Source organism: Ciconia boyciana, chromosome 8, assembly GCF_034638445.1.
Source record: "Ciconia boyciana chromosome 8, ASM3463844v1, whole genome shotgun sequence".
NCBI classification, from domain to species: Eukaryota; Metazoa; Chordata; class Aves; order Ciconiiformes; family Ciconiidae; genus Ciconia; species Ciconia boyciana.
In genome coordinates, this window is record NC_132941.1 from 58812958 (window position 1) to 58838747 (window position 25790).

At 38.7% G+C, this 25790-nt stretch overlaps 1 protein-coding gene across 1 annotated transcript; it reads left to right on the forward strand.

The window, feature by feature from the left end:
• The first annotated feature begins 251 nt into the window (after positions 1-251).
• CCDC172 (coiled-coil domain containing 172) lies at positions 252-24916 on the forward strand. The gene is made up of 8 exons (XM_072869265.1): positions 252-330; positions 743-828; positions 4231-4347; positions 5806-5971; positions 7943-8044; positions 13580-13682; positions 23948-24035; positions 24884-24916. Exons 1-8 carry the CDS (start codon positions 252-254, stop codon positions 24914-24916), a joined length of 774 nt encoding a protein of 257 aa, XP_072725366.1.
• The last annotated feature ends 874 nt before the right edge of the window (positions 24917-25790 follow it).

Sequence of the window (25790 nt, forward strand, 5' to 3'; positions counted from 1 at the left end):
CACCTCTTCCTCCTCAGCCCTGCCCCATCTGCTGCAGTCACTTCCCTCTGTGGTCTGCGGTTTCTTTCCTGACCCCAGGGAGGCAGAGGCCAGAGGGCAGAGCCAAGGTCTGGTGGGGTGCAGAGCCCTGAGAGAAGGGCTGTGGCCAGGCCCAGCCCCACCTTCCTCCAGGGCATCCCAGCTTTGATCAACCAGCCCTCCACAAAGACAGCAAGACCTGGAGAGCCCACAGACTCCACGAGAAGCCAGAAATGAACCTGGATGCTTTGTTCCAGCAAATACAGCTCACAGAGAAGCAGGCAAGGGAGAAGAAGCGCTTCATCCAACAAGGTCTGCCCCATGGCCGCCATCTTGTGGGTCCGGCAGCAGCACTGACCACACTTAATGGCCTCTCCATGTCCCGGGGGAAAAGCAGGGTGGCCCCACTGTGCTGGGGACCAGTGCTGGGGGCCTGTGCTGGGGACCCCCTACGAGGGGACCTTTGTCAGTGAAAGCTCAGCAGGCAGCTGGGCTGGTTGCTTCTTGCCAATGGCATGTTTTTATAAGAATGTAACTTTTACAAACTGAGCACACATTCTTACAGGTTTTTGTTGTATTGCAGCTAACGTCCACATAAGTAGAAGTTATGAAAAAATTAACCAAATAAAAGAAGAGCTGAGCACTGCAAAAATGAAATTAGAAACCAAGTTTGTAACTTTTACAAACTGAGCACACATTCTTACCGTTTTTTGTTGTGTTCCAGCTAAATTCGACATAAATAGAAGTTATGAAAAAATTAACCAAATAAAAGAAGAGCTGAGCACTGCAAAAATGAAATTAGAAACAAAGGTAAGCAGGCATGTTTATAGTATACATAATAATGAAATACATTATATTTACAAATATATGACCTATTCTTTCAGGAATAGATTCATAAACACTTTCAAGGAGTATGCTTCACCTACCGAATAACACAGCATTGAGAAAACTTACACCGTGCGTTTCTGTAGTGAAAAAAGGTCTCTCAGTGTCTTTCCCCTCTCACAAATCTCACCCGCCAGGCTGGCCCCTGGCTCACCTCAGGGGTAGGAACGTTTCCAGATAACGCTTCCAAAATCTGGAAGCACTGGAGACAGCACATGTGCACGTGAAAGTCACTCTGGCTCCGCAGATAGAGCTGGGCAGGGAGCGGACCACCATGTCAGGTCAGTCCCTTCCCAAGACGCAGCCACCAGACGTCAGCTGGAGGTAGCCTCTGTTCAGGTACGGTGTGAGCGGCCCTGTCTTAACAGTCCTGGAGCTTGTTACAGCACTTTCCTTCAGAGGCCCGGAAACCATTCCTTTGTTGCCCACTGCCGTTCATTAAAGGCCTTTCACAGACAATGTATGGAAACATTCCCTGTGTTTACTTCACAGGATCTTGAGTCATATACTAAAGATCTTCCTGTGAGCCTGGGCTCACAGTTAGGGCTTACAAGGCCTAAGATTTTTTTAGGGACGCTGAAGACAGAGGAAAGTGTCTGAATCAATTTAGTGTTTTTAAGACTTTATTATGCTTTCCATTTAACCAAACTGGAGACATATTTTCAGATTAAGCTTCCAGTTTTGCAGAGCTTTTCACCATTAATACCTGTGGTTACAAATGATTTAAAAATCCATTTGCTTGTGCCTGAAAATGAAGTCTAAATATCATCCCCTGTGCTATTAAGTATCTGTGCTGGCAGAATGTGTATGCACAACAGGAAAGCATATGGAGCCTCCTTTGAAGTCAGAACTGTTGTATCCTATCATTTAAATAAGCATTTTCAGGAACCTTTGGGGGATTGCCTCACCTAGTTGTGAAAATAAATGTTTGGGGGATCATGTTCATCCTTTCAAAAATAGGCTCTTCTGCCTTTTGTAAACGACTATGTAATATATATAATAAATATCAACATTACTGCAAGGGGGTCAGCATAAAAGAGAACTGATTTACAAATATTTACTGTTTGCAAATTGAGACTATAATCATGCAAGCAGTTATTCACGTGCTTGCATTTATGCATGCCACAATCTCAGAGCCCAAATGTGCTTTAAAATAATAACTTATTTAACCAACACAGATTATATCTGAGTGTTTCTTGTTAGGTAAAGTCCTTTGCTCATAAATTTATTTATGAACATCACAATTTTATGTTTATACTACTAGTTTGTTATTGATGCATTGTGATGTAATCAAGGTTTATGTGGTAGGTACAGAAGGTCCCAAGAGTAGAGCCATTCTTGTAAACGACTAATGGGAAGAGCTGAAGAACTATTCCTAATTAAATCTTATATGCTTTACCCACCAGGATTAATAATGTTCTCACGGATGTCCACAAAATATATTTTACTTGCTTGCTTAGTCTGACATTGATTCATTTATAGATAGGAAATGATACAGAAAACGAGTAGAATGGGAAAATGCATTTCAGCCAGGCTGTATTTAGGTTTAAAGATTATATAGCTATTGAAATTATTTAAAGTAATTTATTCTTCAGTACAGGAATTAACTTTACATATGTCTACAATAGTTAATGTAATTCAAATAATATTAAATAATGCTGTTCAGCTAATGCTGTTCAATTTGTCCCACACCAAATAACTGCACTTCTTTATAAGCATACATATCCAAACACGTACATGCACAGCAGCTTATGCCTGACCAAGCAGTGAGACTGAGTTCAAAAGTGTTTTGACATCTATTTCACAGAGACTGCCTGTGGTCAATCAAAGATTCCTAGGAAATGCTATCTTTTTCCTCTGTTCTGTAAAATCAGGTAGCATGTAATTAGAACCCAAATTATAGCATTTTGCTTTTAATGGCTCAATGATTTCTTAAAAAATATCTGTTGCAAATGCATATATTAAGTTGACGTCTTACAGATGGAGAAACTACACTGCAGCTAGTTATGTTCAGTAATATAAATACTGTGGTATAAGACCATCTACTCGCTTTGAATTAATATGTTAAATAAATATTCCTGAGGCAAGCACTTCCTGGACACTTAGCATGCCAGACATATCAGGGATAAGGAAGAAACCTGGTCCTTTCCTTTCCAACTCTCACATTCTGGTCTTAGGGCATTTGATTCCATTATCCTCCTCCTTTTTTGATCAGATGCACTTCATCTGCACCCTCTCCAAAATCATCTACATTATTTCATTTTACAATCTTTTCATTTTTACCTCTGTAATATCACCACTATTTGGTGTTTTCTGCTTCTGCGCACACAGTCATGCATCAGCCTGACTATTCAATTTACTTCCTGATACTTGCCCTGTGCCTTTACAGTCTCTGGGCAATTCTGCTAACTCTGCTTTCCCTACTCGTCGTTCTGAGTATTACAGTCTGAGTCATTCTGTTGACCTCCTTTTCTCCACTTCATCAGATGAATGATTCTCATCCTTTAAGACTCTTCAGCACTTAGCTGTTCCCTATTTATCTGCTGTTATAGTTTATCCCACAATATATCTTAACTTAGGTTAGACAATGATACAGTAGATGCACTGGAAAATTGAGAAGAACTCTTCAGCAAATTTTGAAAATGCAACGGTTGAACAGGATACCCTTCTATCAGATAAACTACTGTTTAAAATTAATAAAACTAAGAATAAAACTATGTGCAAAATAGAAGTTTGGGGCTTGGGGAGGTTATGGTCCAACTGTCTTTAACCAATGAGCTAATTTCTATTACACTTCCTTGGCTAAGAATTTCAGAAATGGTGCTCAGAAAAATATAAGCATATCCCTCCCTCCTTCACATATGCAATAGTAGCACTGCAGAGTTCATGATGTGTACAGCCATTCAGTCAAAACAATGATGTTGTACCCCTGTCCCTCTGATATTATTGTCTGATTTGGTACATGATGAGCTTTACACAATTAGATGGAGCACAGTGTATTATGTTGGGTAAAAGATCCCATGTGATCAGTATTTTTCCTGGTTTTAACCTGAAAAAAATTCTCCTAAACTGATCAGACTTTAAAATGTCATTTTAGATAGATAGACCGGCACTAAAGGTGTCTTTTAAAGAAAGGATACTTTTTAAAAGCTTAGTGGTGTATTTGAAGATTATTGGGGGAGAAAAAAAGAACTGTTATGCTTTTGCTAGTCCAGCAGCTGTGCCAGATGTGTTTTAACTGGACCAAGATCCTTATGTACAATATCAAAGTATATGAAATAATAAAAAGATAACCTTACTTTATAAACTTTTTTTTTCTCTTGGAAGGTTCAGCATCTGTCTGAAAAACAGTTCTACTTAGAAATTCTGAAGAAACGTGAAGACAGCTTAGAAAAACAGAAAGCTGAACTTATTAATCAAAAAAGCAGTCTTCTTAAAATCTTTGTATGTTTCCAGCTACGGTATTCAGGCAGCTCTTTTCTACTGTATGAGAGTAGTCAGCTTTAAAATTCACGAATATTGAAGAAGTAATGTTTTAAATCTGGAAAATATTTTTTTTTTTACTCTAGCATACTTAATGTAAATGTCTCACTTTTAATTTAAACCATGATCTAAGGTAATGTACGCTGCAGTTTATCTACAAAGCTGATTTAACATTCTTGACTTCATTTTCTAATGTCTGCTGTTGTATGACTGAACTCCAATTCTGATATATGATTTCCTTTGTAAAAGAAAACTAGGAAAGTCTCACCTTAAATTGAACTGCCTCATCCACAATAAAACATTTTGGGAAGGATCAAAGGAAAAACTCAGGGAGGCTAACACCACATTTTAGGAATCCTGATATACTACACAATCTCTTTGATGCTAGACACACCTAGCCACCTCTTAAAAGGTAGCTACTTGCAACATATACAGACAACAAGCTTTTCAGTTCTCTCTTGTGCGAACCTGAATATTGCCTTCCTCTTACTTCATTGTGGATCCTTGGATCTGTAGATATTAAGAAATACCACAGATGAGTAGTCTTCTCTGCATATGTATTTGTACTTTAAATCAGTAGAGCTAAATTTTAAATATTCAGTATGAATCACCAGTATTAACCCTAAATCTTTAGGCAGATATCCTTTTAATTAAGTAATATTTCTTCAGCATCCAAAGTATTCCCAATCCTAAGTATATAAAGAAAGAAATAAAAATAAATATTATAAGTATCATATAAAAATTATTTAGCTATAAAAGCTAAATATCCTTTGAAGAAGTGTGAAGTTTCTTTTAATTGGAACCAGTCAAGGTTGATATATAGGTTATAATTTATTTCTTCCTGTATATAGCGGTCATTTCATTTTATTTAATTTCGCAATCAGTTAAGTTTTTTTTAAAGGAATTTAATATTGCCTTTGTTTTTAGAATATTTTTTCCGGAAAATGAAACAGTGACTTCCTATCAGCTATAGCTTTCTTGGTAGTTATTGAGGGAGTTAAAGTAAGTCTGAATTTTGCAGAGGAATAAACACCACCTTTATTTAATTTAATACAATGTAAAAAAAAAAAAAAGTGGCTATACTATGCTACTGACTTAAATCAGAACTTTCTACTAATTTCAATAAAGACTTGAACTGAGAAACTGCTGGCACAAGTCTGTAACGTAATGTAGTGATTTTTAAAACTTTTTATTATTAAAAATATATCCTTCACTTTTTCAGAAAAAAAACCATTAAAACAGCAGACAAAATGATAAAGCTGTAGACTATTTTCATGTTCTCATAAGTCAGGAAAAGTAAATATACTACATTCATACTACAAGTTTAAGGATAAACAACAGTGTGTTTCAGTCTGCCTAGCTTAACAAAGACTTTCTTTTTTTCACCTGAACATTAAATTTTCGCCTTCTTTTTTACAGACAGATGCAAAGAGAAAAATGACTGAAGAGGAAGATAATTTTACTAAAGAAGTAACAGAGTTTAACAATGAGTATGGACTAACAAGTAATAGAGATCTTCTGATTAAAAAAAAAGTCAAGACTGAAATAAACGATTTAGAGAATGAGGCAGCTCTGTTGAAAAATGGTAAGTCTTATATTAAACTATTTTATCTTGGATTACCAGAGAATGAATACAAATCAGTAAAATATAGCTGTGGAAAACAATAATTTTAATTCAATTCCCTTGCTGTCTGGAACTTCCTCTTAGCACCAAACTGAAAGAGTGTGGTCTGACATAACACATTACACAAGCATAATTAAAGCCTCTTCTGTTCCCTATCCTCTTCAGCCCTTTCTGACTATGAGCACTACGAGAAGAAGCAGACCTGTAGAAGTGGCTCCCAATGTCTAATGTCAACCAGCACAGAGGTGCACTGTCATACATGTCATACATATTAGGTTTGCACTGACTATAATCACCTACGGTTGAGCTATGTAAATTTCCTTAGATTCAAAAGAATTATATGCACAGATGTCTTGTAGGACTGGTCTTTTACTGCCACAGTATAACTTTTTCTTTGATTTAAGATACAGAATATGAGATTTCTCAGAACAGAGTCAGACTGAAAAGCAATTCTTCAGCAAGGAAATAGGAGTCGTCATGGATCACAAGCTGAACATGAGTCAATGACATCAGAATGCCAACACCATACTGAGACATAAACATAATTTTGACCTCTAAGACATGCAAAATAATCCTTCACTCTATTTAGGGCAGTTAAGCTCTTAGCTGGAGTACTGTGGATCTAGTTTTGGATGTTACACTTCAAGAAAAAATGTGGACCAGCTGGAGAGAATCCACATGGGACCGGTGAGAGTGATCAGAGATATGGAGAACATGAGAAGGAAAAAAAATGAAAGAATTGGGACTATTTAACCTATGAAGGAAAAGACTGATGGAAGATGGATATCAGTCTTCAAACCATTAAAGGATTCTGTAAAAAGGAAATTAATATATTCTCCATACCTATAGTGAACTGAATAAAAAGTAACAAGTGTAAACCACATAAGGGAGAGTCTGGCTGGCTGTTTAAAAATCTTTCTAAGAAGAACACTGAAACACTCTGCCTTAGGAGATTCCATTACCAAAGGAATTAGGAGTCTCCATTGACAAAGGTCTTTAAAAACAGGTTAGACACGCATGTGTCAGAAATGACAGAGGTACAGCTGATCCTGCCTTCAGGAGGAGGAATGCAGTACCCCTCAAAGTCCTTTCCAGTCTCACGATTTTATGATTCATCAAGCGCCAGCACTTTGAGTTCCCCATATGTGATGTAAAGTTACTGAAATATGACTACCCATTTGAGTTTATACTTTGTGGTACCTTCTGTATTTCCTGTGGCTCTAATTCTGATCTACAACTGAAAAAAAGTCTGTATTTGGTGACACCTGCTACTTTTAATGATTAATTTTTAAATACTCTGGCAGATCTGATCAGTCAAATGATCAGTAGGACATGAAAGGCGACTAACATTCTTCTGTAGGTTCAGTTGCTGTCTTGATGCCATCCTTTTAAACTGTACCTTTTTTGACATACTTGTCAGTTTTTCTGTCTGCTACAGTCCTGAGCACACTGACAACACTAAAGAGAAAAGTTTAAGTAACTCATGACAAGGAAATTATGTGAGGACATCCAGTTGTCAGGGAAACAATCACAATTAATTCCAGATGCTGTCAATGGTCAGGTTCAAATGTCCATAACACTAAACAAAATAAGAGGGTTTTTTAGTCCTGCTGAGAGGTGTCTGTTCACCACCTATTCAATAAGTCATCCTCCCTTATAGCTGAAAAACGTTCGTTTTATGCCTAGTCAACAAAATATGTCAAACATCTTAATAACATTAAAAAACATTTTCTTTCATAGTTATGAATACATTATGACATATAATTTCCTGCGAACTGGGTTTTATATGACTGATTTTAGCTGATTTTAGTTTTATATTTAAGGTTCTTTTTGACTAGCTGAAGATTGGTAGAAGTAGTTAAGACTATTTAAGATTATATCATGAAGACTAAAACTGCAATTCATTTTAATTTAAAATATATTTTTTCTTAGAAATGGAGTCAATGGAACATAAAAATGTTCAGTTAAATGCACTCCAGCTGCAGAAGAATGAATTAAAGCAGGATTTACTTACTCTCCAAAGCGAACTCAAAGGTGTGCCTGATAATCACTTGGTATGATAATTATTTGTGGCTTAACAAATGCTTCTGAAAAATCTTTTCTGTCAAGTTATTTTTCTCAAGAAAAAGAAATCATAGAAACAAGATTTTAATATATTTTTACATTATGTCATACATAATTTTTAAACATGTTTATAACAAATAATATGGATTAGGGCTACCGCAGCCACGCCCCGGCCCCTGAGCAGGAAGGAGGGAGCTCCTGACGAGGGCCCGGCTCTGACTAAGCATGGGTGGGAACAAGAGTGACAGTGGCAATTCCCTTCCCTTCCCGTACAAGAGCAGCTCCCAGGGAGCGCGAGCAACCAGAAGCGCGGCGAACAGGGCTAGCAAACAGGGCGTGGTGCATCAGAAGGGCGCGGTGCATCAGTTTGCACAGGCAGGGCGTGCAGGGAAGGCGAAGTCACCCTACTAGCTCAAGAGGAACTGTGAAAAGTGAGTTCATTCGGTAGTCCCCATCCTTTCAGAAGAAACTCAGCTATGGTATTCACTCATCAGAAAGCGATGCCCTCTGTGCTCGCCAGAGTGGATGTGGCTGCCCAGACGGAGCTCCCACAAAAACATGCGGCCGCCCAGGTCTCAGGCTGCAGGGAGTGCCTGGGCCTCTCACTGTTCACGCATGGCAGCCGTGCGGACAGCTGTGTGAGGTGTGACCAGGTGGATGATTTGCTCTGCGTGGTGGCAGAGCTACGAGAGGAGGTAGAAAGGTTAAGGAGCATCAGGGAGGCTGAGAAAGAGATAGATTGGTGGTGCCATGCTCTGCCCCCCCGAGACAGGAACAGGAGCAGCAGCGGCCACCAGTAAGAACCCATGATCAAGGGGATCCTGTATTCCCCCCCTGCACCGGGCTGAAGGCAGCAGCTCAAAGGAGGAGAGTGAACGGAGGCAAGTCCACGCCCGTGGCGGCAGGTGAAGGCCATCCCTGCCCACCTCGCCTCCCCAGGTACAACAGGTATGAGGCCCTGGAGGTGGAAGGCCAGTCAATGGAGGATGGGGATGACAGTCCATCTACACCAGATGTGCCGCCCAGGTCAGAAGAAAGTACCTCTCGTATTAACACCACCTCCACAAGGAAGAGAAGACGGGTTATAGTTGTGGGTGACTCCCTTCTGAGGGGAACCAAGGGTCCGATACGCCAGATGGACCCTCCTCTTAGGGAAGTCTGCTGCCTCCCTGGGACCGGGTGAAGGATATCACTAGGATACTCCCTAGCCTGGTACGGCCCTTGGACTATTACCCCCTACTGCTCTTCCATGTGGGGGGCGATGAAGCTGCAACACGAAGTCCTAGGGCAATCAAAAGAGACTTCAGGGCCTTGGGACAGCTAGTAAGGGACTCGGGAGCACAGGTTATTTTCTCCTCTCTCCTTCCAGTTGTAGGCAGTGACACTAGAACGAACAGAGGCACCCAGTCTATCCGGCTCCGTGGCTCATGGCTCCGTGGCTGGTGTCATCACCACGGATTTGGTTTTTTTGACAACGGGATGGCCTACACAGCACCAGGTTTGCTGGCATCTGATGGGATTCAACTTTCTCAAAGGGGAAAGAGAATCTTTGCTCAGGAGCTTGCGGGGCTCATCGACAGAGCTTTAAACTAGGCTCGAAGGGGGAGGGGGATAATATCAGGCTTGCCCAAGGGAAGCTGAGGGACGACGTGCCATGGTTAGAGGGAGCAGGTGCCAGTGAGGGCACTCAGCCTGTGTCTCTGAGATGTGCTGGGTACTCTGGGGCACAGCTGAAGTCGAACAGAGTTGAGCTAGGGGATGCTGAGGCAATGGGAGCCAAGAGGGAAATGCCAGTGAAACACCTCAAAGCACACAAGGGGTGTTGTTCTATGAAGGAGACACAGACGACAGCCCAGCTGAAGTGCCTCTACACCAATGCACGCAGCATGGGCAACAAGCAGGAGGAATTGGATGCCATTGTACATCAGGAAAACTATGATATGGTTGCCATCATGAAAACACGGTGGGATGACTCGCACAACTGGAGTGCAGCGATGGATGGCTATAAACACTTCAGGAGGGATAGGCGAGGCAGGAGAGGTGGTGGGGTAGCCCTGTACGTTAGGGAGTGTCTGGATAGTTTAGAGCTTGATGATGGTGACGATAGGGTGGAGTGTCTATGGGTAAGAAACAGGGGGAAGGCCAACAAGGCAGATATTGTGGTGGGAGTCTGTTACAGACCACCCAACCAGGATGAGGAGACTGATGAACTATTCTATAAGCAGCTGGGAGAAGCCTCACAATCGCTAGCCCTTGTTCTTGTGGGGGACTTCAACTTACCAGATATCTGCTGGAAATACAATACAGCAGAGAGGAAACAGTCTAGGAGGTTCCTGGAGTGTGGCAGATAACTTCCTGACACAGCTGGTGAGTGAGCCAACTAGGGAAGGTGCCCCGCTGGACCTCTTGTTCATGAACAGAGAAGGACTTGTGAGCTATGTGATGGTTGGAGGCTGTCTTGGGCATAGTGATCACAAAATTATAGAGTTTTTGATACGTGGAGAAGTAAGGAGGGGGTTCATCAGAACTGCCACCTTAGACTTCCGGAGGGCAGACTTCGGCCTGTTTAGGAGACTGGTCAACAGAGTCCCCTGGGAGGCAACCCTAAAGGGCAAAGGAGTCCAGGAAGGCTGGACATTCCTTAAGGAGGAAGTCCTAAAGGCACAAGAGCGGGCTGTCCCCAGGTGCCGAAAGACGAGCCGGCAGGGAAGAAAACCGGCCTGGCTGACTAGAGAGCTCTGGCTCGAACCCAGGAAAAAGAGGAGAGTCTATGACCTCTGGAAGAAGGGGCAGGCAACTCAGGGGGACTACAAAGGTGTAGCAAGGCTGTGCAGGGAGAAAATTAGAAGGGCCAAAGCTGAGCTAGAGCTCAATCTGGGTGCTGCTGTAAAAGACAACAAAAAATACTGCTTCAAATACATTAGCAGCAAAAGGAGAGCTAAGGAGAATCTCCAGCCCCTAGTAGACGGGGGAGGGAACACAGTGACCAAGGATGAGGAGAAGGCTGAGGTACTTAATGCCTTCTTTGCCTCAGTCTTTAATACTAGGGCCAATTGTTCTCTGGGTACCCAGCCCCCTGAGTTGGAAGATAGGGACGGGGACCAGAATGGAGCCCCCATAATCCAGGGGGAAATGGTTAGTGACTTGCTGCACCACTTAGACACTCACAAGTCTATGGGGCCTGATGAGATCCACCCGAGAGTACTGAAGGAACTGGCAGATGTGCTCACCAAGCCCCTTTCCATCATTTACCAGCAGTCCTGGCTAACTGGGGAGGTCCCAGTTAACTGGAGATTAGCAAATGTGACCCCCATCTTCAAGAAGGGCCGGAAGGAGGACCCGGGGAACTAGGGCCTGTCAGCCTGACCTTGGTACTGGGGAAGCCGATGGAGCAGATCATCCTGAGTGCCATCACACGGCACGTAGAGGATAACCAAGGGATCAAGACCAGCCAGCATGGGTTCAGGAAAGGCAGGTCCTGCTTGACCAACCTGATCTCCTTCTACGGCAAGGTGACCCACTCAGTGGATGAGGGGAAGGCTGTGGTTGTTGTCTACCTAGACTTCAGTAAAGCCTTTGACACTATCTCCCACAGCATTCTCCTGGAGAAACTGGCTGCTCATGGCTTAGGTGGGTGTACTCTTTGCTGGGTTAAGAACTGGCTGGATGGCCGGGCCCAAAGAGTGGTGGTGAATGGAGTTAAATCCAGTTGGCAGCTGGTCATATGTGGTGTTCCCCAGGGCTCTGTGTTGGGGCCAGTTCTGTTTAATCTCTTTATCAATGATCTGGACAAAGGGATCGAGTGCACTCTCAGTAAGTTTGCAGACGACACCAATTTGGGTGGGAGTATTGATCTGCTTGAGGGGAGGAAGGCTCTACAGAGGGACCTGGACAGGCTGGATCCATGGGCCGAGGTCAGTTGTATGGGGTTCAACAAGGCTCAGTGCAAGGTCCTGCACTTGGGCCACAGCAACCCCATGCAACACTACAGGCTTGGGGAAGAGTGGCTGGAAAGCTGCCTGGCAGAGAAGGACCTGGGGGTGTTGGTTGACAGCCGGCTGAATATGAGCCAGCAGTGTGCCCAGGTGGCCAAGAAAGCCAATGGCATCCTGGCTTCTATCAAAAATAGCGTGGCCAGCAGGAGTAGGGAAGTGATCGTGCCCCTGTACTTGGCACTGGTGAGGCTGCACCTCAAATACTGTGTTCAGTTTTGGGCCCCTCACTACAAGAGAGACATTGAGGGGCTGGAGCGTGTCCAGAGAAGGGCAATGAAGCTGGGGAAGGGTCTAGAGCAGAAGTCTGATGAGGAGCGGCTGAGGGACCTGGGGTTGTTTATCCTGGAGAAGTGGAGGCTGAGGGGAGACCTCCTTGCTCTCTACAACTACCTGAAAGGAGGTTGTAGAGAGGTGGGGGTCGGTCTCTTCTCCCAGGTAAGAAGTGATAGGACGAGAGGAAATGGCCTCAAGTTGCGCCAGGGGAGGTTTAGACTGGATATTAGGAAATTTTACTTCACTGAAAGGGTTCTCAAGCATTGGAACAGGCTGCCCAGGGAAGTGTTTGAGTTGCCATCCCTGGAAGTATTTAAAAGACATTTGGATGAGGTGCCTGGGGACGTGGTATAGTGGTGGTCTTGGTAGCGTTAGATTTACAGTTGGACTTGATGATCTTAAAGGTCTTTTCCAACCTATACGATTCTGTGATTTCAATAAGATTTATTTTAAATGTCAATGATACTGAGGTCTACAGATTTGCTGAATCATAAGCTATAAATATGAAAAAAAAACTTTACTTTTGCTGGTAAGTCATATACTTAGAGAATTTAGTGTTTCAAAGTGAACTTAAAATCAACATAAATATTCTTTAAAAACCATTAACCTATAATTAAAGAATGTCACTAAAATTCAAATGTTTAACAAGCTACATGGCTTGGACTGTTAAAGACAGATTTGGCCTAGGTGCTAAACCTCTGAGTTGTAAATTCAACTATCATCTCTTTACTGACATTTGTGCGTTAGTGTGTGAAAGTCTGTGCATAAAAGAAGAAGTCTACACACAAAGCTGGGAGGAATGTGTCAAATACACAGGAAACCCTATAAAAGAAAAAACTAAAAAGATACAGAGGGAACCAAGAAAGGTTCTGTGTCAAAGGTCATCACAAGCAATACGGATTATTTTGAAATTCGGATTAAAAAAAATGTTTAAAAGTTACTAAACCACTTCTAGATTACAAATGTGTGAATAACATGTTACAGTAAGAGAGCTAAGAAAGACAAGCCATAAATATGGTCATAAATTGTTGGGGAAAAGGAATGTAATTTTCTAGAAGATTGCAATATGCATACCAATTACAATAATAAAACAATTAATGTTCTTTATTTGGATACCTTTACCCTACAAGCAGTTTCACGAAGAAATATTAGAAAATATAAATTTAGAAAATGTAGGAAGTCTTTGAATATGGATGATTAATATATATTTATAAGGTAATCGTTATTTTATGTTTAGACCTTGAGAAAGTAATCAGGGAGGCTGAAAGAATGACGAGAGATTTAGAAGCAGAAAAAGTCCAAGTCACTGAAAAATGTCAGGCTGATCCTGAATGTTTAAGGTAAGACTCTCATGTTAATAAGTTCCTAAATTTAATTTTAGGTCTGTAACTGCAGACCAGTCCTGGTGGCAATGACTATTTTATCTTTCCTGTACAATATTCCTTTGAAATCAGAAGAATCATTCATTATTATTACAGAACACAAATTCCTGTTGATAATTACAGCCTTTCACCCTTACATGCATACTCCAATGAACTAAAAACTGAAAAAGTGTTTGCAAGGAAGTCAGTCAAACTTGGAGGAAGACCAAAAGACTGCTCCTTGGGTGGAAGGCCAGTTCTTAAGTTTTTGTAAAAATAGTGGTGGCACACAGAGTACTGATGAACTACCCAACGTAGTATATGTGTATGTATGTATGTAGTAGACAGTGTATACATACTTCTGCTGACTGGCTGTACAACCTTCCCCAGAGCTTGATTGCAATGGAATGGATTGGCCACAATAACCTCTTTGGATCAGGTGGGCCTTGTATTGAAGCTACTATATGTAGATTTGTTTTCTCTATGATTTCTGCTATCAGTTCTAGTTTGCCGTCTAATTAAGCTAGTTTAGAACGCAGTTTTGAAGATTTAACCAAGACAGAAGACCTTGCACAGTCTCCCTTAATAGTGAATATTGCTTCCCAGCAACTGAGTGGTAATGACTCGTTTCTTGTCAGTTTGCTTCAGTGTGACGTTTATGTTTTCATTATACAGAAAACAATGTAATGTTTTCAACAAAAAATCTTCCAATGCAGAAAGTCTCATATCACAGAATTAACCAACTTTTTCCTATTTTATGGTGTTCCAGGTGAAAGTGCCTATGGATATTTAAAAATATTTAATAGACAATGCAAAGGAACTCCTCCTAGAAAAGCTGTTCCAAAATATTCTCTAACAGAAATTGTTAGGGAAAACACAACTTTTGTTACCATCACATTTTTTTTTCCTATACATTTCTGAGGTTTTGACTAAAATAAATAAATATAGTATTTTTTTTCTGAAAACTTTCAATGGAAAAATAAAATTTTGCAGACAACCCTGAACATTTTTCTGAAAGACAATTTGGTAATGGCCCATTTTTTGCTGAATATCGGTTTTTGAAAGAAAATGATATATCAGCCCTATTACTAACTCTCTGCAACCTCTTACATGGTGTTGAGACATGGCCAAAATTCCCTCAGCATAAAAATTAATTAGCTCACAATTCTGCATACAGTAGCAAAAACTTTACATTCAACATATACATAGAAGACACAGTGTAAATAATAACAGCAGCAATTCTGTAAGACAGCATGTTATAATTCACTCCTTTACATTATTCATTCCATTGTGATATATTAGGTTTTGCGATACATGCGGTTGTCAACTTCCTTCTAAATAACATACTTCCCTTGGAGTAGTTTACTGCCGTGATACCACTTAATACCCAAATTGGTGTAATTAATTTTCTATAACAGGTTTCCTGTGTATAAGGTACAGAAGTAGCAAACATTATATTACTTTAAATGCCCAACTCTGCCACTGATTGCTATGAGATCCTAGGTGAATCATTCAAATCCATGTATGTCTGTCTTTCTACTTAGTGAAATTAACTCACAGCTCTGTGGAATGATACATTGGTTTTATCTGGGTGGAAAACACAACAGTGGATAAAACATATTAAATTCTATTAACTACAAAACTAGCAAGTGTCATTTACAACCAAAGCAAGAAGGATGATGAGATTTTTTTATTTCATAAAGTGCCTCATTTTATGGTCCAGATAAACTTGCATTATTTGATAATTGCATGTAGTGCAAAATATAAAGTGCTCCTCCTTCTGTTACTACTATCACAAAAAGCAAGCGCTCCTTGAGGTGTAATAATATATTGAAGACATTTTCTTTACATTGAAATATTTTTTCATTTCAGATACTGGACAAAATTTAGGGCAGATTTGCCTAAATCATACTTCTATCTTGCACTTGATCAGAAAAGCTCAATGCTTTATAGAGAGACATAGCCCTGAATAAGTTAACTCAGATGCCAGAAGCACGTAGCTATGTTACTGTACTTCCATGTCAGCACTAATAGATTCTGCTTTTCAGTACAGCCAAGCAGGCAATCCTCATTTGTCTACTTCTGTATGTCATAGCACTGTTTTTTTAACAAAACCTACTCATCACTTCTTGGTTTGGAGTACTGAATTAAGAGAATGAAAGGGAATTCAAAGTATTATATGCTATAAATAGTGCAGTATATAAATAGTCCCCCGGGGGTACCTGATTGACCTCCAGTACCTACAAGGAGGTCATCAAGAAGATGGATGCACAGTGCTGCACAGTGGGAGAACAAAAGACAAAAAGCAGAAGTTGAAACAAGAGGGGTTTAGAATCAATTTAAGGAAAAACTTTTTTATCGTGACGATAGAATAGCAAAGAAAGAGGTTGTCCAGAGACGTTGCATAGTTTTCATCCTTGAAGGTTTTCAGACTTGACTGGATAAAGCCCTGAGTAACCTGGTCTGACCTTGTAGCTGACCCTGCTTTGAGAAGGACATTGGGCTAGATGACCTCCTGACATCTCTTCCAGTCTGAATTATCCAATGAACCAATTATCATTGTGGATTGCACAGCCCATAGATCAATACATATGCGCTGGCTTGTGCCTACACTGCTCAGAGGCAGCATTATCTGCAACAAACCAGTCATCACACTGCCTAGCATTTGGTGAGATCATATCTGCTCTGATCCCTTTGTAGTGTCTCTGTGACATTAAGATATAATGTCATGTATACATACATATTTTCCATTCAAAATGCATGAAATACTTAAAGGAGTTAAAGGAGAACACAGCAGAGTGCCGGTTCAAAAGGACAATACCTGGTATGTGCATTGCATGCCCTGTGACTTGCCACAGAAGTATTTGAGAGACCACGGCTGCTGCAGCAGAGCACATGCTGATGCAGTCCATGCCAATAGTCTCTCTGGAGCAGATCCTTGAGCTAACTATCCTGTCCACTGCTGTGCATGCCCTCTGAAAGGAATCTGAGAATAAAGAAGAATTCATGCAGTGTCAGTGAGAAAAACTAAAGTACCAGGCACCTGGGGTGAACCAGGAAGCCATCCTGACAATCTAGACAAACCTTTGGCACTTGCAAGGACCTTTTGCAGCCAAAGTACCAATTAATGCAATCTTACATATACTAGTGTATTTCTTAATAGGAGTCAGTTTTGGTCATGTTAAAATCAATGTGATTGATCCTACGGTGTTTGAGAAACAACCCTTTTTAGCCTGACAAGATAAGCTTTTTTCCCCATACAGAATCTATTGCAAGAATAGAATTTTAGTTTTTACTGAAAATCATATATAAAGAGAAGAATATTTTGACACAAGTAATGTGGATCAAAATTACTTTTTTTTTCTATGAAATAAGCACAAAATTTGATTCTTTTTTACAGAGCAGGAAACCACACCACTCTTTAAATGGTAAAAATACCAATGTTTTTAATGCTTCCTTAGAACAAGTGTGAGAGACAGTCAGCATCAATAATCTGATATATGCAGCTCCCAGAACACCCTGTAAGTCTGTTATTGTATCACATACCTAGTCCCAGCTTAAAAATCAATATCAAAAGTAGCTGGCAAGGCAAGAATCTTCATTACAATTAAGTATATATCTTAAAGTAAATTGCATTTCAGCTGAAGAGTGTAGCCAGCTAATTCAAATTACAGCAATTCATCTTTGATCTGAGCAAAATGCCCTATACCATGTCTGCAGTTTCATAAAATTTCTCCCAAATCCATCAAAGAATTGCAAAAGGTCATGAGAAGCACACACTGGTAATTCCAACAGCTGTTGGTGCTGCAGTTATAGGCTTGTTCTAACACACATCAGATACAGGAAAAAGCTAACCAAAATCTGAATGTTAAGCACAGATATAGTTGTGGATGAGACACTGTACCCTCTTCCTCAAAGTAGGCACCCTAGAAATCGTAAGTCTCATGATACAGGTGCATAATTCAGAGAAATATTTAAGAAAAGAGGGCTTTTTTTCAGAAAAGATCTGCAATTAAAATCAAAAGCCTTATTTTAATCATCTGTTCTGCCAATGCCAATGCCAAACACAAAACAGCAGGAAAGAACTTTGGCATCAGCTCTCTTGAGTCACATTTCCCTGGCAGGTAACAAGTAGCATCACTTAAGTGGAACAATACAGGAGTGAAGCAGAGACTAACTGATACCAGTAAATTCCTAGCTATGTCATTTCACTATTATATTCATTGTAATTACTTACTATATTAATTATTTATCTTCTTTCACATTTTAATTTTAAATTTATGTGTTGCCTTATGTAAAGCAACCTAGAAATAATTTTAATTAAAGTTTATTTAGACTAAGAACAGACAGTTTCTACCTAAAATTGATAGTTTTTCAAACTATTCTAAAGATAGACTAAGGATAAATTGTTTTTTTGAAACCTGATTTTTTGTTCTACTTCAGAAAAGCAGTAGCAGAAGGGAAATGCATGAAGTCAGCTTACTTTGTAAATAGTTCAAGGCTTTGTATACATGTCTAATTCCTAAAAATATAGTATTGCTTCTTATACTTCATAATACAGAAAAAGAAAGTCCATTACCAAAATTAGGAAGGAAAAAGCGATGCTTTCTTTCATACAAATCATACAGGAAATATGTTCGTTAGAGCTGAACAAATGTTTCACGCTAACAGCGGGTTGCCTAAGGCCATGCATGGTTCTGGTGGTTTTAAAAAAAATATTTGCAATTTAATTTTATGTTAAATTTTATAATCAGGAAGTATCAGTCTCTGGAGTAATATACGTGGTTCAAAATTAGTTTTTTAATGACACTCTCCTCATCGATTTTTTAAGCTTTTCTTTTTAATAGCAGTGCCCAGTGGAGCTATTATAGTTTGAATTATGTTAAAATAGGTTTCCATCATAAATTGGAGTATGGATTTGCAAAAAGTAGATCAAATCTGACTAATGATATCTTTCTTTGATAAGACAACTGATTGGTTAGTCAAAGAAAACACAAATGCCACCCATCTAGATGTTAACAAAGTATTTGATGTTATCCCGCATGGGAAACTACTAGTTAACCTGGGGAAGACATATTAAGTGAGTAAGGAAATGAGTAATAGTAACAACAGTAATAGGTCTGAAAAAAGAAATTTTGGGGCTGGAAGAAGGTAACTACAGTCACAGCTGGTCTTGCTTAATGTTTTAAATAATGACTTTGGAATAAAAAGTGTTTTAAGACAATAGTGTAAAACAATTGAAACACTCTAGACCTTGTAGGCTGAAGAGGAGGAATGTAATTACATACAGGGCAAGTTTATGTACAACTAAGGACTTCAGTAATAGGTACCTGGAAGCAAAGGGGAAGAGAGGCCTAAGCATACTATGTAATCAAAAGACAACTATAAACACCAAAAGTAAATATACCTGTGGAAAAAATAAAAGCAAGAGGTATTTCCAACAAAAAACAGAAGGGTGTAAGAATACTGTGTACAAGTCTCTCACCTACTTTTCAAGAAAGATGCATTCAACCTGAAAGATGAGCAGAGAATGGAGAGCCCATAATGCAGAAGGAAACATTTCTAAATCTTTTCTAGCTCTGAGAAAATTATATAGCTCACATGAAGCAAAGCAGTACAGTATAGAGATACTAATTTCAGCAATAGGGTAGCCATATTAATACATCCAGATTGAGATCTAATCTTCCCTGTACAACAGAAAAATCAAGATACTTGAACTAGAAGGATCATTGACTCATATTTATTTTCCCTGCCTTTCAACAGGAATTTTATTGACCCCTAGAAACACATTTCAGTTTTGATGTCTCTGATGCTTGTAAATTTTTTCTTTCCTGTGTACCTTGTTCTTACAGTTCCTATGGAAAGTAGTCTGTATAACTTTGGTTGCTGTCTGCACAAAAGCAAAATCTCATCCTAAATAGTAGTTTAATTCAATGTGCCTTAACCTTTCCATGCTTATTCATCTATAATAATTTATTACTTAAAGACTTCTTGTGATGTTTTATGTATTTGGGGAATAGACATTAAAAAAAAAACCAAAAAACCAAACTACACTTTTCAAGACCTGTAACTGCTTCTATAAAAAGTTGCCTGACAGCATTCACAAAACACAAGCCTTAATCAACGATAATTATGTATTTTACAATCAGCATTTGATCCAAAACAGTAAAAGCTGAAATCTTCTTATTTTACCTAAGGTATTTCTATTAACTTTAATTTACATTTAATTCCCATTGTTATGTAGCCTAGTACCCTGTTCGCTTTCATTTTTCATCTTCTTGCTAGCATTCGTTATTACTACTAGATCACTTTCTTAATTTTTATTCTATTTCTGCTCCATCAAGCACATACTTTTATAATTTATTTGTTCAACTCAAGTGCTTGAGTTTATGTTTTGAGATACTGAATTCCATTTAGGACTCATTTTCTCCCTTCCTCAATCAACTGATAAAAGTCTGAAATTTATTGACTTCTTCAGCTGTATCAATAGCATTTTCTGTTTAGTAGTGTCAGCAAAGTGTAGATACCCAGCAAAATCTTGCTTTCACTGTAGAAACATACACATTAATTTACTCCCAGTAGTGAACTGAGACTGAATGACCCCAGCATGTTAGCTCTACTTTGGCTTGAGACAATAAACTGAAGTCTTCTATATTTTTCTTCAATCTCAATAAAGTCTTAAAACCTTGATAAATGTTTCTCCTGACCTTTATGATAAAATTCAGGAAAATCAACATACATGGTCTCGAGTTTATATATAACTTCTTAGGGAACTTTGTTTTGTACCATAAATTCTATGCCCTGTATATCAGTGTCAAGCAATTCCGTTTTATAATACACTCTAATGTTTTCCCTTGTATTTATGGTTAAAAAATAAAATGGTGATCATAAACAAGGCAAAGACAAGAAGGAAAATAAGAAAAAAAAATTTTTACTTGTCTCAGCAAAACACAACCAAGAGGCAGTCTGCTCCTTCTGCAACTCCAACAATAATCAGGTAGGGTCTTCCATCCCCACTTGAAAAAAAAGGCTCTAAAAACACATATTCACCCTGCCTTCTACACAAACGATTTCTTCTTTGAGACCTCTTTACATAAAATTATTCCTGGAATGCAAGTTTGGGCTGCTGAAGTCTTGATCCAGTAATATGAATCTGTGGATGATTTTCAGAGAAACCGGTTTGACAATAACATTATTTTCATCACAGTTCAATTCATAATACCAGCATGTATTGATTTCACAATTATTTTTCCTATTTGCCTTCTGCATATACATCTGAAATTCAAGAATAGTGCATATCAACCACAAATGCCAAAGACATTTAATAGCTGTGCTCATTTCAAAGCTGCAAAATCGATCATCTTCAGTGATCTCCTCCTTCTTCATCTCTTTGTCACTTCTGGCATTCAAGAGTAATGGAAAATGGACCACTGATAGCAGACCTCAGTCTAGGGCAAGCTAGCATCCAAAAAGATGCTGATGCTGTTGTCCCACATACTTGATTTAAGTCTAGGTTTTGCTATCGCTATTTATTCTGAATGTTTTTCAAAGGAATAGTCAAACCTCCTTTCACAAATATGGCATTTCAACCCCAGCTGTTCATCAGAGCCCATTACTCGTGATCCTGTAACTTACCAACACACTGTTAATCCAGTGTAATGACTTTTCTGAAAGATATATTATCAAAGAGACCAAAATGCTGAAAATAAAACAAAAACAAAGGACATAAAGGGCCAAATGCTAAAGTGATATTTCAGATTTTTTTTTTTTTAAGAGATTTGCTTTTTATCATAGCCATAAGGAGCATATAATTGTCATACTAATCCCTGGTCTGGCAAAAGGTACATCTCTTTCTGTTTCTGAAGCTGACAAAAAACCTGCCCTCCATCTAGACAGTATAGCTTCATGAATAATTGGTTCGCACATTCAGTCTGATAGTGGAAAGATGAATATGAATATCCTGCTTATCTTAAATGTAAAATGAAAAAGCTAAATCTGCTTCCAGGTTAAGCATTTTTTTTAATAGTTCCATCGTCTCACATTCCTTCTGGTAAAACTTCATCATTTATTCAGTAACTCAGGCGTCTCCAATGCATTAATTGTGTAGACTGTAACCTAACAGACAGCCCTTGTTTTGCGAGTATAATATTCCTGGCACATACCATAATTATCTAGCTTCTAAATAAGAAAGAAGGAAGACCTGAAAGCAGAATCAATTGATTCATGTAAAAATTAAACACCACATTTGAATGAATGTCTTTTATCACCACTACCCCATGCTATGTAAGGAGTTGTGCTGTCACCACATTTAAAAGTTTTATAAAATATTTTAAATAAAATTTTAAAATCCATATGCAAAACATTACAGTTTCAAAGCACATCATCATTATTAATTAATTCACAATCCCAAGACACAGATAAGCAACTCTTACTGCTTATCTTCTGGTTGTTCTACCCTTAGTATACACCTAACATGGACTGGTATCATTCTTAGCTGACAACTACCAAACAGACTATGCATCAATTTTACAACGTCGAAGACAATGAGAGAGCATTTTCCCTGAGATTAACACACTATGTCTTTCCTAAAGTAAATTAGGCAAAGTGGGGCTTTTGTTTGTCTTAAGCGAATTAGGGTTCTAATATCACGCTAACAGAGAACACAGAGAGAAAAAAAATGAGGAGGCAAGGCAATGAAGTTAAGCTGATTTAATCAAGATCAGAAGCTGATCTTAGACCTTGAAATGAACTTCTCCCAATGCAAATGGTCTGTAAACTAGCAGTGTACTACAGTACAGTGAATATTTCATTTCTTAAAGTGTAGTTCAAAATTTCCTTTTGCTCGAACACTTGTATGTGTTATGAATGCAGGAGAAATATTCCTGAAAGAAGACGCATTTACTCCTTTGTAATACAAACACACAGAGCTCATACTGTTTCCTTATTGATGGTAAGATATTTACATTTTCCACAGGAACAGAAAATTAACTTACAGTCCAGTCTTGTGCTACTATTCTAATGCCACATGGTGACTAAGCTATTCCTCTCATATGCAGCTATACCTTTGACTTTTAAAAAAAGCCATTTTCTTGTGTAGAAAACAAACTCTATCTGCATCTGCAGTAGGACAGCTAGAGGTGCATCATCTATATAATATGGTCATATAATTTATTCCCTATTAGAGTATATAAAAGAAAAAATGGTTGCTACCTCCTCTTTCAACTTCAGAAGAAACAAGGTCCTGCTTTGATGCATCAGTTTACCTATTTAATGAGAAGCAGAATATATACTTTTCCTCCTTTTTTCAGTTTGTCTATATGTCCCAGAAAATTCACATTGTTTGCTGAAACTGTATTAAGGGTAAGCAACTTCAGCTTTCTCATGCTTTTCTTATGACAGCCATGGAAAGACTCAGTATAATCTCATCACCTTGTATTCATCAGACTACTAAAAGCTCTGGCATAGATTTCTCTTGGTTTACCGAGTATTAATTTAAACCATTACAGTCATTGATGTGCAAAGTTTAGGGGTCTCCTCTTAGCAGGACTAAATGCTCTTTGGAATGCAAAAATTGCTATATTAAAATTGGTGCTTATTGTAGAAAAGTTGGAGAATTCCTGGCTGAGACTATTGGGAAACAGTCAGTAAGAGCTGAAGAGTAATAGGAGCAGTGGGGAGAGAACAGCAGCAACAGTGAAGGAGTCTGGGGGGGGTTATGGGGCAATGATTGCACAGGAATGGCTGCACAGGGTCAGGCGGAGGACCCATCCAATCCAATATTCTGTCTCCACCAGTGGCTACAAGTAGATATGCAGGGAAAGTAAGAACAGTAACATATGGTACTTCCTAAGTATCAACATTCAAATTTACATGTTTAAATAAGGAAAATGATGACTAATGAGGCCATAAATCTTTCATGGTTTATGAAAACAACATGGTCCAGAAATTTGTCTAACAAAGTACTTAGTCAAGATATACTTTGTAAAAACCTAAACTGTCATTTTCTGAAGTTCCTCACATTGCCATCACAACTGCCAGTGCTGAATGAAATCCAACAATATTGTGGGAGAGCAGCATACTGGACTGCCAATTACAAAACTAGCAAACTTAAATCTTGATCATGCAAATAGATCAATGAGGGTTTTCTCACATAAGTCAAATTGACAATTGGGACCAAAGCTGAAAAAAATAGTTGCCCAAGCAACAGTTCTCCAATCCAAAAATTTATTTGTTTTTGGGCACAGGCTTAAGAAAGAATTGGAAAATTGCAAAGATGATGATTGGGAAAGTATCTGTGAGACTCTTCGAACAGAAATTGAAATTCTGCAAATGGTATGCCGTTTTCATTATGTATTTTAAGTGTTTGATAATTTATTTTTAAAGGTGTAATTTAAGATGATTAGCAGTGGTTTTATATAAGCAGTGTTTTATACTATGTACACAGCCAAACATCCTTGCATTGCAGGTGCACTCCAATTCTCATTTGTTTTACCCTATTGTTTCCAAATGTCCAGGAATATCATTTCTCACAGAAAAGGGAAGCACAGAAAAGAATTTAAAGATACGTTTTTAGCACAAGAAAGACCTATTTGGGGGACTAGTACTAATCATTAGTTTCTTGAAAACTGCAAAGGATTATGCATTTAGGAGCTAAATTAATATTTACCTCCAGCTGTCAGTTAAATGGAAGACGGGAATATGGAGAAATAGGATGATAATAGCATCCTTTTATGTAATATTTTATTTGTCCACTCACAAATTCCTTACAAAAACTTATTAAAGTGTATTTTTTCTCTGAATGTCAATCTTAACTTCAAATTTCTTGATTGTCAGTCTGTGTAACAATACAAAGAAAAAATATTTTGAAGTCTCATTTTTGGAAATAAAGGGATTTTAAAGGTTCATTTCAGAGCCCCTGATTGAGCTGTATGAAGATGCAGCTGCCACTAGCATCAATAGCAGAATAACACTCATGGGAAATTTGTATTACTCACTTTTATGATCAGTTTCAAGTTTCTGTTGGAGGAATGTAACTTACTTGTACTTTATCCGTTAATTTTATCATGCTTGTCAAACTTCAGAGGCAAAAAAATATCTCAATGTTTAAAAACTTCTCCATAAAGAACACACTGAACTCATTAGATTTAATTTGCTATAATTCATTTCTTTCTCTTTTCCAGAATCTAGCACAAAAGAAGTCTTCAGACAAGTGAATAATATATGGCATATGATATGGAGTGTCACAGAAGCCAGTCTTCGAGTATTTTAAAACCATTTTACCCAGGCTTTGTCAGGTTTGCTTCTATTTTTTTGTTTGATTAAACCACAGTTTGTATCTGCCTTTACTTTTCATTAAAATAAAATTTTATTAATTTAAAAGTGGTAGGGGTTTTGTGTTTTATCCACAAGTTCAACTATCCATCTTTAGTTTCCTCTTTGTTGCCCATGAATGGACAGTACAGAGTCCACTGCACATACAGCTGAGTTCCTATATTACTAGCTCTATTCTCTATGTACTATTTTTTAGAACGAATGCTCTCCTATTTTTAAGGTAGTGATGGGGTCTTATTTGAGAGGAAGACTGCTATTACCATCAAGAAACAGGACCTGTGGCTATTTGGTTTATACCTTGACAATGCAATTCTGTAACAAGCTCTCTGAAACAGCTCAACTCCAGCAACTCTGCATGATAGTCCAGAATAGTTTCCAAATCTACTGAGCAGTAGATGCCTCTATTTATGGTAAGCCAGTCCACTGCTTAGCGCTTGTCTTCTGATTACATGAGAAGTCTTTTCTTCCTCTCCCACAACCCACAAAATACTGAGTGCTAGCTTCAGCACTTGACAGCAACGATAAAACCGTATTCTAAATGAAAAGTCCACATTTCTAGAGAATTGGTGAAGAATTTCCATTGAATAAGGAACCCTATTCTTTCAAGCATGTAGGACGTATAACTGCTACAGCACTGCCCAACCCCACAGTAGGAACTGACTTTATGATTTAGATGCTTACAATAGGACCAGGTAAAACATTCACTCTGCTCAGCCTCAGTCCACTCTGTGGTCATCATCTCATCACATCCAACTG

Bases quoted from the DNA above. Each gene is read 5' to 3' on its own strand.
- CCDC172 (XM_072869265.1), top strand. From the start codon at position 252: ATGAACCTGGATGCTTTGTTCCAGCAAATACAGCTCACAGAGAAGCAG. The intron at 829-4,230 runs GTAAGCAGGCAT...TTCTCTTGGAAG, and splicing joins AAATGAAATTAGAAACAAAG to GTTCAGCATCTGTCTGAAAA. The intron at 4,348-5,805 runs GTATGTTTCCAG...TCTTTTTTACAG, and splicing joins GCAGTCTTCTTAAAATCTTT to ACAGATGCAAAGAGAAAAAT.